This window comes from Bufo gargarizans, chromosome 1, assembly GCF_014858855.1.
Source record: "Bufo gargarizans isolate SCDJY-AF-19 chromosome 1, ASM1485885v1, whole genome shotgun sequence".
NCBI lineage: Eukaryota > Metazoa > Chordata > Amphibia > Anura > Bufonidae > Bufo > Bufo gargarizans.
Window position 1 is genome coordinate 573,367,032 of NC_058080.1, and position 14,075 is coordinate 573,381,106.

Here is a 14,075-nt window from a genome sequence, read left to right on the forward strand (position 1 = left end):
CAAGAAATGTGCAACCACCCTAAATGTGGTTTATTGCAGCCAACCTGATGTGTCGGTTTATTTTTAATATAGTGTAGGGGCAGGGATGGTAAACATTTTTGTGATATACTTCATTAGGGAAAGATGTTTCTTTGTGCTAGAAAACAGGGTGTAAAGAGTCTTCTTAGCAAGACCTTATATGCATGTCAGCGGAACCTGCTGATTTTGGCCGGACTGGATGACCGTCTAATGTGTACTCCCCAGATGGCAGATGTTCGGGAAGATGAGGATTGGTCATGTTGGATTTCAACTGCCCAATACATTTGTTCTTTGGGAGATAAGCCACTGCCAGGGCAGTTTGGCAGCAACATCCACCCCTCTTCCTACTAAGGACACATACTTCTATGGCTAAAATGTTGTATTTGACCGAGTTCACATTATAGGTTAGCCTTCCTTTCTTCTGATCTTTAATGAAAAATAAGCTAAAAATTGATCCATTATTTTTAGCCTCAGTTATGATCAGTTTGTGTCACGTCCGTCAGAGATCAGTTATTCTTGATATGCAGTACTTTTTGTCCCATCAAAAATAACTGATCTCTGACAGAAGTGACACAAACTGATGTTATGCATAACTGATACTCAAAATAACCGCTTTTTTTTTTTCTGTTCTTCTGACGCATCTCTGTTGTGAACTCCGGCTCTGTAATCCAGTCACTGTATCCCGCGTACATGCTGCCTTTCAGCCGGACAAAAATTGCTACATGCAAAATTTTTTGTCTGGCCAAAAGTCTGCATATATGTCAGAAAGCTTCCGGATTATCGCCAGATCCTGTTACAGTGAATGGACTACCGGCGGTGCACGGTGTTATTTGGCGATGCCGGACATGGTGAACTCCGGCAGTCTGTTCCTCCACCAGAACAGACTTCTGGAGTTCATTACAGATGTGAGCCCAGCCTAAACGGTGAGGATCTGAACCTTGCCTTAGCTGCTCCAAATAAAACAAGTTAAGGTGCAGCTACACTGCCCGAGAATCGGGTTGAGAAACGATCATTCCCGACAATCCGGCCATGTGAATGTGCCGCTGATCACCTGATGAATGAGAGAATAGCTCATTCATCGGGTGATCCTGTTGTTCATGCAGGCACCACCAATCATAGTTTCTGGGCAGCAGATCTTGTGGTCTAAACAGCGATCTGCTGCCCAGAAACCATGAATCTGTATGAGGACGAGGGATCACAATAGTCATCCCTCATCCTCATACTGTGAAGGAGATCGCTGCATGTAACTGAAGCGGTCTCTTTCACTGAATGAGCAGCCGACTATCGGGAAGGAACGCTTCCTTCTCAACAATCGGCCACTCAGTTGACCTGTAAATCCAGTTTTACACTTGGAAAGATGATATTCCTGAACAGATCCCCCCCCCCCCCCCCCCACTCATGATTATGTGCTGCTGAATCTCTCTGCTCATTGTTTCTGGCAGATTTTCCCTTGGGAAACCTAACTGCCCTCATCCAGTTAATTTCCAGTAGTATGAAGATGGCTTAGATCTGCAGCAAGACAGGCATTTCTTTCATTGCAAGAACCATCAAAATATCTTTCTGTGACAGAGCACAAAGCTGAGGTTCAGTCTCCTGAAGAGCACATTGCCGCAGCACACAGCACTTGTGTTTCAGTTCTGGAGACAGATGATAAAAGAAACCTGTCTTTTCGCAGGGCATCGAATACTGCTGTATTCAGGAGGATTGTATTTTATATCTTGCCCTTTTATCTACACCTGACTTTGGTTCATACTAGATTTGAAACTTTTTTCCAAAACGGAATGTATGAAATGAATGTTAGGCTCTGTTCACATCTGTGTTATTTTTTTGTTACTTTATAATGGTCAGATTAGCATAGTGTGCAGCAACATTCAATAGAGGGGAAAAAATTGAAACCCAATGGACTCATTATAGGTCACCGGAAGTAAGAAAAAAATAATGACTGATCACCATATCTGTCATTGAATCTGTAAAAATGCCATGACACCAGTGTGTACATTTGACAGTTTACTGTATGTATAATGTGTATGTTCATTTTGACTTTCTATAGAATCTGTCCTTCACACTGCATCCTGGTAAAGTGACTGCATTGGTGGGTCCATCTGGTAGCGGGAAAAGCTCTTGTGTGAACCTCCTGGAAAACTTTTACCCTGCGCAGGAAGGAGAAGTCGTTCTTGATGATAAGGAAATTAAAATGTATGACCACAAATACCTGCATGCAAGGGTATGTGATTAGCTACAGGTCTATTAGTCCCTTCTTCATATCCATATCTAAATATGTTCATATAGACAACAAAAGTAGGGAACCTGTCACCCGATTTTGCACTTTAAACCACCAGCTTTTAATAGTTCTACAAGCATGCCTGTAGCTATTTCTGAATAACAGAAATGGTTCATGTGATGCCACTAGTCATCTGGATGGAGGCTTTGGCTGCAATAGTCATGCACTCCCCTGTTTAGTGAGCTAGTTGAGGCATTGACTTTCCAGAGAAGGTCCAATATCAGTAGAATCACTTGAGAACTTGGGGACACAGTGCATGCACGAGATTTCAGTAGTGATTTTGCTGGCGTCGGACCCTCTCTGGAATGTAAAGCGTGCCTTAGTGGGTGTGGCTACAGCTGGGACTGCATGACAACAGGGGCCAGTGGCTCCTCCCAGATGACTATTGTCAGTGACTTATAATACAGCACATGAATGATCATTTTCTGCATTATTCTGTATCAGCCAGAATAGGCACAGGCATGCTTGTAGAGCTGTTAAAGAGAATCTGCCACCAGCTTTTAGCTATCTTAACTAATGGCAGCATAAATTAGTTACATACCTCCCTAGCAAACCACTGGTTCACATTCTTTAATTAATCCAGCAATTTTGCTAAAATCTTGTACTGAACACTTCAAGCCCATGCCAAGTCCTAGTATTCATGAGAACCTGGCTCTCCCCATCTGCAGCTGATTTTCGTATTTTCCCTATAGCAATCAGTTTGTGTGGGAGAAGGACGCGGGTCCTCGGGAATCTCAGGACTCTTTGGCTCATGCTGCATTGTGCACAGCTCTAGGGCTGGAACTGTTCAGGACAAGATGCTGGGTCAGTTGAACAGTGTCCAGCATTTTGCTAAGGGTGGGCATTATGGCATTTCATTATAGGTTCAGTTTATTACGGAATTCCTGGACGGAATGCAAAACGGAAGCCTTAAGGACGCATTCCGTTTTGATCCATCATAAAATAAGTCTATGGGCAAGCATAACGGATTCATCTGGTTTCCGTTATGCAGGACGGAAACAAAGTCCTGTCTGTTTTGACTAGTGACATATCCTTTTTTATAAGTAGATTTTTAGTACAAAATGCAGCTGGCAGGTTCCCAATATAACTTCGGTACAATTAGAAAGCAATTATAAATCCCTGACCACTTTCCAATACATTTGTGTGTATCTGAAAATGTGGCTCTGGGCCCTTTCTAATATGGTGTTTGTAACATCACATTTTAAGAGATATTCACACCACAAAATTGCCATTAATACACTGATAGCCCTATTATTGTACACATTATGGTGTCTAATTTATCTTTGTCCTACCAACAGTGAGATCGATCTCCTGTAGCATACACAATATCTAATATCCTGTTAAAATACAGCTGTAGGAGGTGTTCACACTGCCTAAGCATCAGGCAAATCATAGGAACGCTTGTTAGTGATAATCTGCCACTGTAAATGTGCCACCGATTACTGTTCTGCTTGTTCATCTGGTAATAGGATCTTTCATGCAGTCACCTAAATCATCGCTTGCTGGCAGCAGTTCGTGCCGTCTAAACAGCCTCTGCTGCTAGCAAACAATGGTTCGCTATAGGGACGAGCGATGGCATTAGCGATTGTTCCTCCCCATACTACATTTAATAGCAGCCGTCTCCTTCACTGACGAGCAGGCGATTGTCAGTGACGCTTCCTTTCCAACAATCGTCTGCTCAATTGAGCAGTGTAAATGGACCTTAAATGGAATGTGTCATCAGAAAATGACCTTTTGTTTAAATCACATTTTATGTTTTAAAGGGATTCTGTCAGCAGGATTTACCCTATAGAGATATTTATATGTGCCCATCAGTCTCCTTGTTTTGTATTAAATGATCCCAATCTTACTGCTCTGTGTATCTTTTATTCTTCCAAAAAGCAATTTTATAGATATGTAAATTACCTTGCTAAGGAGCCCAAGGGGTTGTCCCACGATCCGTTGGAGCCCAGCCATGCCCATTGTTCCGGAGCCCAGCACCGCCTACCAGTTAATTTATTCACTGCACTTGCCCTGACATCATTCCTTCCAAGTGCCGTAATCTCACGCAGGCGCAGTGTAGACAGTAGTCTGCGCCCGTGTGGACTACTGGTACAGGCTTCGTCGAGCCAACTGTGCATGCATCGGCTCCTTGCGTACGCGAGATTACGGCGCTTGGAAGGAATGACGTCAGGGCAAGTGCAGTAAATAAATTAACTGGTAGGCGGTGCTGGGCTCCGGAACGATGGGAGCGGCTGGGCTCCAACGGATCATGGGACAACCCCTTGGGCTCCTTAGCAAGGTAGTTTACATATCTATAAAATCGCTTTTTGGAAAAATAAAAGACACACAGAGCAGTAAGAGTGGGATCATTTAATACAAAACAAGGAGACTGATGGGCACATATAAATATCTCTATAGGGTAAATCCTAGTGACAGAGAAATTTCAATGTTATTTTTATATATACAGTGGGATGCAAAAGTTTGGGCAACCTTGTTAATCGTCATGATTTTCCTGTATAAATCGTTGGTTGTTACGATAAAAAATGTCAGTTAAATATATCATATAGGAGACACATACTGTGATATTTGAGAAGTGAAATGAAGTTTATTGGATTTACAGAAAGTGTGCTATAATTGTTTAAACAACATTAGGCAGGTGCATAAATTTGGGCACTGTTGTCATTTTATTGATTCCAAACCTTTAGAACTAATTATTGGAACTCAAATTGGCTTGGTAAGCTCAGTGACCCCTGACCTGCATACACAGGTGAATCCAATTATGAGAGAGTATTTAAGGGAGTCAATTGTAAGTTTCCCTCCTCTTTTCTCTGAAGAGTAGCAACATGGGGGTCTGAAAACAACTCTCAAATGACCTGAAGACAAAGATTGTTCACCATCATGGTTTAGGGGAAGGATACAGAAAGCTGTCTCAGAGATTTCAGCTGTCTGTTTCCACAGTTAGGAACATATTGAGGAAATGGAAGACCACAGGCTCAGTTAAGGCTCGAAGTGGCAGACCAAGAAAAATCTCGGATAGACAGAAGCGACGAATGGTGAGAACAGTCAGAGTCAACCCACAGACCAGCACCAAAGACCTACAACATCATCTTGCTGCAGATGGAGTCACTGTGCATCGTTCAACCATTCGGCGCACTTTACACAAGGAGATGCTGTATGCGAGAGTAATGTGGAGGAAGCCCACAGCACAAAAAGTGCCTCTTGAGGTGGGCTAAAGCACATTTGGACAAGCCAGCTTCATTTTGGAATAAGGTGCTGTGGACTGATGAAACTAAAATGTAGTTATTTGGCCATAACAAGGGGCGTTATGCATGGAGGAGAAAGAACACAGCATTCCAAGAAAAACACCTGCTACCTACAGTAAAATATGGTGGTGGTTCCATCATGCTGTGGGGCTGTGTGGCCAGTGCAGGGACTGGGAATCTTCTCAAAGTTGAGGGACGCATGGATTCCACTCAGTATCAGCAGATTCTGAAGACCAATGTCTAGGAATAAGTGACAAAGCTGAAGCTGCGCCGGGGCTGGATTTTTCAACAAGACAACGACCCTAAACCTGCTCAAAATGCACTAAGGCATTTATGCAGAGGAACAAGTGCAACGTTCTGGACTGGCCATCTCAGTCCCCAGACCTGAATATAATTGAAAATCTGTGGTGTGACTTAAAGAGAGCTGTCCATGCTCGGAAGCCATCAAACCTGAAGGAACTAAAGATGTTTTGCAAAGAGGAACGGTCCAAAATACCTTCAACCAGAATCCAGACTCTCATTGGAACCTACAGGAAGCGTTTAGAGGCTGTAATTTCTACAAAAGGAGGATCTACTAAATATTGATTTCATTTCTTTTTTGTGGTGCCCAAATTTATGCACCTGCCTAATTTTGTTTAAACATTTATAGCACACTTTCTGTAAATCCAATAAACTTCATTTCACTTCTCAAATATCACTGTGTGTGTCTCCTATATGATATATTTAACTGACATTTTTTATCGTAACAACGAACGATTTATACAGGAAAATCATGACGATTAACAAGGTTGCCCAAACTTCCGCATCCCACTGTATATAAAAAACATAAAATCCTGCAGTTTTTGCACTGGCCACTATGTCTGATAATAGGTGCCACTTCTTGGGCTGTACAGATCACTTTACTGCAGTTATCTTTACTTACCTGTCATTCTAATCCTGCCTCTAATGGTATCACCTCTGTATATAGATAAGACAGGATCCACCATTTACAATAGATGATTGCCAAAGCTTATCTATTCTTTCCTTGTACAATGACCTCTGCACAGGTCACAGATCATGCCTAGAAAACTCTCCCATAGAAGTCAATGAGGTCCCCTCCTGTCCATTGTGTCTATGGCCCATGGAGCTGCTGTAAAGCAATTTTCCTAATGCTGTGTAAATGCCATTAAGAACAGCTCAGGCAAGATGGTCGCCCCCATAATCATGTTCAGAAATAGAATAAATACATCTGCAATCAGAAAATAAAAAGAGATTAGAATAAAAGGATATGTGTCACTATCAGGTTTTAACTGGCAGATAACATTTTTGGTGACACATTTCCTTTAAGGAAGGAGAGGTCGGTGAAGTGACAAGCATTGATACTTTCTTGGAGTCTGCCCTCACCATACTCCTGCAGAGCTTCTTCCAGCTACTCAGTTTTAACATATTTTTCAGAGTCTGTTTTTTTTAGAGCAAATAAAAATGTTAAAGCGCAGGGAAGATCTTAAAATCACCCATTCAAACCTCCTCTGATCCACTTCCACCATTCTGATCCTCTCCGTCGTTGCAGCCACGCCATCTTGTTCTTCTAAAGGAAACGGCTGAGCTGGGCACGTTATGTGATTAGCGCAGTGGCTACTTCTTGTTACTGTTCGGTCTTAGTATTATTGATGCTTATGTTTCAATGTTGCTTTGCTAACACTTGGGATTTCTCCTTTATTTTTTTCTCACTTTATAATAGGTTTCAATGGTTAGCCAGGAACCTGTGCTATTTGCCCGTTCCATTCACCATAATATTTCTTATGGTCTAAGTTCTGTCCCTCTGGAAGTAATTACAAGTGCTGCCAAGAGAGCCAATGCCCATAATTTTATCATGGAGCTTCAGGATGGGTATGACACAGGTATTGTAGATTTGTATTTCTCATACAAATGTGATACATGATTGAATTTATCAAGTGGATAGTGAATGGGAGCCCCAAGGATATATGCTGTGTGGCATCTCCAGTAGCAAGAAGCATTATTTGTTAAATTTCGGTATAGAACAACTGCATGTGGATGGCGAGAAGCAAAGCATTACACAGTAAATGTGTTGTCTGGAAGTATTCTTGGTGATGAAAATGGGAGATTGTCATGAGTACCAATGATAGTCGGTCAGTGGGCAATCAGAAATTGGTTAGGTTGATTGAAATGAGAGAATGGATATGAGAAGATGTGGCACTGTGGGGACTCTTTTCAATGATGGTTGAGGAAACAGGCATAATGAATGAGTGGAGACATCAGTATAACCACTGGAGAGACATCACATAGACACTGAGGGGGTCATTTACTATCCTGAAATACGCCTATATTAGGTTTATTCCAGACGCAGATTGCCCCTCTCATGCCAGGTCTAAAACAGTGGGTGTGGGAAGTCTTAGGCGTAGAAAATGGTCTAAATGTAAGCCAGCAAGGAAGATGGCTTATATTTAGACCAGCGGTGGATGCTCCGAAGTTATGTAGAGGCTGGCGCCTCTTCATAACTTCACCGGATCCACCGCCAGATATAGGGGTTATTAAGACAGGGTTTATTAGATCCTCTATTAAGGTTTTAGATCAAACTGAAGATGTTGGAAGTAAGACTATAAGAAAGCATGAGAACAGAAATGATGTATATGAGATAACTGCCCGATCCCAGAGTCATTCTCTACTTTGCGTCTCATGGATGACAATGCTATGTGCCTTGTGGGGGATTGTTCATATGAATGATCAGAAGTATGACTGATGGGATTGATGTTTAAAGTAGAGAATTCAAGACAGAAGAGGAAATTAATGATTATGTGGAAAGGAAGGAATTTTAGAGACGCTAGATGTGAGGGAATGGGATTAAGAGTGTAAGTGTCTAGAAAAGCTGAGGAGAGAAGTGAAAAGCAGTGACTTCATCTTCCAAGTCAGGGCATGTGAAGATGGTAATCACTACTGCTTCTGGGAGAAAGTAAATGGAGCAGCATTGCAGAGAACAAGCCAACGGGGCATAAAGTCCCAATGTTTTCAGGATCACCAGAAGCCCCATAATTGTAATACAGCTTGCTGCAGAATAACAAGTATAATGAGTACTTACAGTAAACCTTACTATTAATATATACCATACCGTTCTTGCTTTTCTGTGCTTCAGAAACTGGAGAGAAGGGAGCACAGCTCTCAGGGGGTCAGAAGCAGAGAGTTGCTATTGCTAGGTCTTTAATCCGGAACCCTAGGGTGCTTATTTTGGATGAAGCTACCAGTGCACTAGATTCAGAGAGTGAGCATGCGGTAAGTCCAATGCATTTTTAAGCTGCTTTCTATAGCACTTCTCAGCTACTATTCATTTTTTTATTCTCAATATACAGTATTGCTGCAGTAGTGGTAGATACAAATCTCAATAATGTAAAACCCCTTTTAGTTTCTGTTAGGTGAGTATGCAAAATCTTTCTCGCTAAGAATGCAAATAAAAAGTACAATACCCTGGGGTGTGTGTTTGTCATGGGTTTCACTGCAGTTTCTAGTTTTGTCACATTGTTGAATGTTTCTGGTTTAATGCAAGAAGGTTTCTCTTCCTTTCATTCACTTCACCTTTTTATGTGCTACATTTTTCATTTACTTAATGTGTTTCCCAGTAGTTTGTATTTTAACTAGATTAGGCAGAAAAATATATCTCTGCTTTATATCTGGATATGTTTTTTAAGGGTACTTTCACACTAGCGTTTTTATTTTCTGGCATAGAGTTCCGTCCTAGGGGCTCAATACCGGAAAAGAACTGATCAGTTTTATCCCCATGCATTCTGAATAGAGAGTAATCCGTTTAGGATGCATCAGGACGTCTTCAGTTCAGTCTTTTTGACTGTTCAGGACGGAGATAATACTGCAGCATGCTTTTATCTCCGGCCAGAAATCCGGAACACTTGCCTGAATGCCGTAGGAATGTATTAGTGTCGGATCCGGCATTCAAAATAGAGCAAAAAATTTTTTATTTTTTTATTTTTTTAATTTTTTTAACGGATCCGTTTGTCCGTATGACAAAAGGACAGACTGATCTGTTCTTGCAATGCATCATCCGTCTACAAATGCTGTTCATTTGCATGCAGATTGACGGATCCAGCAGGCAGTTCCGGCGACGGAACTGCTTGCCGGATCACTCTGCCGCAAGTGTGAAAGTACCCTAAGATTGTTCCAACAGTAATATACACTACTAAGTTAGGGATATTTGGCTTGTGGGTGAAATTTCAGGATGAACCTAAAATGCACTCTAACCTTTACAGGCGAACTTAATGTGACCTTCTCTAAACTTTTGATCAACTGTTCAATGTTTCAGTACTTTTTGCACAGCTTGCTGTTCTCTAACAAGGAGCTTAATGGCAAAATTCACAACATGTGTTTGATCCATGAATGGCCCAATTTCCTGGTTCAATTAGAATTGGTATGTAAACGGTCCTACTAATCATGCTGTTCACATTTTGACATCATGAGACCAAGACGACACCTAACAATTGATGAACAGTACCTCGACATTGCGAGGCTTCAAGCAGGATGTTCTCAGATGGAAGGGGCCATTGAGCTTAGAGTGTCATCAGCTGGTTGCAACAGAGAGACTGGAAGAGTCACAGAAAGGCATAGAAGTGGATGTCCTTTGGCCGCATCACACACTGATGACCGCTTCATTATGAACAATGCCCTGCGGAACCGGATAATGAATGCCAAACAACTCCAGGCACATTTAAGGGAGGTGAGAGGCACCCAAGTGTCATGTCAGACCATTGAAAACCGTTTACATCAGTGTGGTCTGTGTGCTAGACGACCTGCAAGGGTACCTGACCACCGGCGCCATCGTCTTGCATGGGCCAGGGAGCATCTACACTGGACAAGGGACCAGTGGGCCTCAGTGCTGTTCACTGATGAAATTCGATTCACGTTGAACAGAAATGATGTCCGCCAACTATGTTAGAGACGTCAAGGAGAGCACTATGCATTAACCATTGTTTGCCTTTGGTGGTGGTGTTACAGTGTGGGCAGGTGTGTCTAGTCGATACAGAACTGCCCTACACTTTGTGAATGGTACAATAGCAAGCCTATACTACTTTAATAACATTATTAATCAAGTCATTGTGCCTCTGCATGAACAACACAGGCCTAATTTCATCTTCATAGACGACAATGCGCCAGCTCATCGAGGTCGCATCATTAGGGAATGGATACTGGAAACTGGGGTACCTCAGATGGAGTGGCCTGCACTTTCTCCAGACCTGAATCCCTTTGAAAACCTATGGGATCAGCTGCGTTACCATGTAGAGGCTCGTAACTCTGTACCCCAGAACCTCAATGACCTGAGGGCTGCCCTTCAAGAAGAGTGGGATGCCATGCCTCAGAAGACAATAAGTCGACTTGTGAATAGCATGAGACATCATTGTCAAGCTGTAATTGATGCTCAAGGCCACATAACAAGTTACGGATAAATTTTTGTGGTGACATACCCACCACTGGTGTTGGCTTTTGTTTCAATAAAATGTTTGAGATGAGGAAATCTACTTTCATGATAGAATATGACTGTAGCGTGAACTTTTTAAGTTTTCCATAAATTTCACCAGGAAGCCAAATATCCCTTACTTTTTGTGAGTATTGTAAATTGTCTTAGTGTGAGTGCACATGTGTTTTTGTGCGTGGATTTTGACACAGATCTATGGTTTCTGGTGCGGCTTTGCAGTTTGAATTAGCTCCTTCAATGCAGCTAATCTGCAAGCAGACCCCCTCTGCAATTTCCGGCAGTGTCTGTATGGAAACCGCACCAAGGAATGCCGCGTCCTTTCTTTATGTGGTCTGGAAAACCGAACAGCTGTGGCCTTATGAACGGTAGTGCAGGCTTATACTAAAAACAATGGGAGGCATCCACACAGACACCGCATGGTATTGGCACAGAAGTCTGCGTACTGAGTAACTAAGGCCTTAGTATGCTTTATTTTCCATGTGCCTTTCTGTGTTACTTTTATGCTACTGATAGTCTTGAATAAACATGAGGCACTGGTGTTTAGGAGGTTTAACACATATTTGCAACACATAAGGAACTGTTGATGATTCACTCTTCACAGATCCAGCAAGCGATGAACAGCCATCTCCAGGAGCGCACAGTGTTAATAATAGCACACAGGCTGAGCACTGTGGAGAAAGCACACAACATCATTGTTTTAGACGGAGGCAGAGTGGTGCAGCAAGGGACTCACAAAGAGCTGATGGAAGAAGGCGGACTGTATTCCCAGCTTGTCCAGCGTCAAGTTTCTGGTTTTGGAGCAGAAGAGAAAGATCATACCAGTTCACTGCATGTTCCCCCAAAAGAGTCAGAAATATCTGAACCAGCCAGTGTACTGGCATAGGGAAACAGACTGTATTTTTGGACCGTATTCAATCTGCATTTTTAGCGGCATTCATTACTATGAAGCTGCGAAAAATGCAGACGGCACACACGTCATCCGTGTGCTGTCTGCATCCGTGTGGCCATGCTGCAAATTATATTCCTATATTCCTGTCCGTTTTGCGGGCAAGACTAAGGCTACTTTCAAACTAGCGGCAGCCTTCTCCGGCAGGTGAACAGCCTGCTGGATCCATGCTGCCGCTAGTGCGCGGGTGCCTGCCGGAGGTCCACCCCTGGCCCCATTGACTATAATGGAGGGGGGCCGGAGTTCCGGCGGCAGCAAGACAAACACGTCGTAGTTTTATTCCGGCCGCCTCTCGGCATGTTTGCCATGCTGCCGCAGATTATGCCTATAGAGCTGTTTATAGGTTATGGTAGGTCTATAGCATGTCATAACTATGCAGCACGCCAGACCTGCAGGATATTGCGATTGTGAGGTCACGGTTTATGGGCAAGCGAGGGTTACTCACAGTTCCGTAGGAAAACCCTGGGCAGGCGTACAGCAGTGAAGGAGAGGCTGGCACAGGGGTCCTCTGGGGCACACTCTGTATTTCGGGACCAGGCCTGATGGTGGATGAGGTGCCCTGGATGTTACAGGTGTTTAATGTGCCTAGGGCAAGGTCCCTTTAAGGTTCGTGACGCCAGTGCCTGTAACGGTGGCACACCGATTTCTAGTTGTAGTAAATGAGGAACACGATGGTATGGTAAACCAAACTGTTCTTTACTAGCAACAGTACAACTTTGTACAGTTAGTTGTCAATACAGTTCCATATAGCAGGTTCCCTTCACAAGCATGCTTTCACAATAATGGCAGGTATACTGTTCCTTGCAAGATACTCAGAGGGTAAACAACAACACACTCAGATCAGGTTGTACCTTCTCCTCAGAAATAGTGTACACTGTTCCTTAGAACTCCTGTCTGATTTTATCCCAAGGCCCGGATGCCCTAATACTGGCTTTATCCTTGGTAGAAATCTTCCTCCTGTATTTATCCTTGCTTTACACTAATAATACTTCTGCCCTTCAGCTTACTTGTTTTAGCTGGAAACACTGGCTCTGCTTGGCTTGTGGGAACTGCAGGTTTCTCCCAGGAGGCAAACTCTTCTCATGGGGTGAATCTTCTGAGCTAACTCTGGCTCTTTATCCCCAGGCAGGCTAGGATCCTTCCACTAGCCTCCTGGTAGCAACTAGAACCCTGGACTGTCTAGCTGCATGTCAGGAGGAGGCCCTCAGCATATCTCTGGCTGGTGCCCTCTCACTTCTGTCTCCACAGACTCCTGACTACAGACTCCCTCCTCCCTGTCTGGGCCTGAACATTTATACTAGGGGCTCTCTATCTCCCTCTAGTGTCTAGGATGCTAGACTACACCCCAATAGGCCTGCTATACATATCACAGGGGAACAATACATATAAAAGCATATAGAAAATACATTAAAATGGACGGTTAAATATACTGCCACTGTCCCTTAGGAGTAGGAGGACAACGTGGCCCAATTGACCCTTGTGTAGTGCCCACCTTACCTAGTGGGACACTACATATATACCAGTGTAAAAATGTATGATTGCTTTAGTTTTGCCATAAAATCGTTTTTATATACCTGTCAATCAGGTTTGAAAAGAGTCCATTTCCTGAGGCTGATACCAGTACAGGGATGGAAGACTGTGCAAGTGCTTTTGTGAGGAGTACAGTCACTTGCGCGAGATTACACTGAGTCCTCTGGGTGAAGGTGGGGGAGCTAGGAGGGGACGTTGGGATATGGGGCAGTGCTAGGCTGCTTCTGAATGGGAGCGGCTGGGCTCCACAGACGTTTGAAACGGCCCCTTGGACTTTTTTCATAGGTGATTGACAGGTATATAAAAACAATTGTATGGCAAAACTAAAGCAACCATAAATTTGATAATGGTATAGTTCTGACATGCTACAGGAAAACTACCATAACCTATATACGTCTCTATAGGCATAATGTGGTTGACAGAGTCCCTTTAACTACTCGCATCAATGTATGGGGAAAAAAAATACCAAAAATATTCCTGTTCATGGACTGATTTGTTGCATAACATTGTGTGTGTATAACTCTAGATTGCTCATACATTACTAGTGTAGCAAATAAGAATAATTTCTCTTTTTAAACCATA

General features: G+C 42.9%; 1 protein-coding gene across 1 annotated transcript in view; it reads left to right on the forward strand.

The window, feature by feature from the left end:
• Positions 1-12,063, forward strand: part of ABCB9 (ATP binding cassette subfamily B member 9) — a 55,702-nt gene extending 43,639 nt beyond the window's left edge. Inside the window, exons 8-11 of the mRNA XM_044282012.1 lie at positions 2,069-2,242; positions 7,265-7,424; positions 8,675-8,811; positions 11,619-12,063. Of these exons, the coding sequence (XP_044137947.1) occupies positions 2,069-2,242; positions 7,265-7,424; positions 8,675-8,811; positions 11,619-11,900 (753 nt within the window). The 3' untranslated portion in view covers positions 11,901-12,063. The remainder of the gene's footprint in view (positions 1-2,068; positions 2,243-7,264; positions 7,425-8,674; positions 8,812-11,618) is intronic.
• The last annotated feature ends 2,012 nt before the right edge of the window (positions 12,064-14,075 follow it).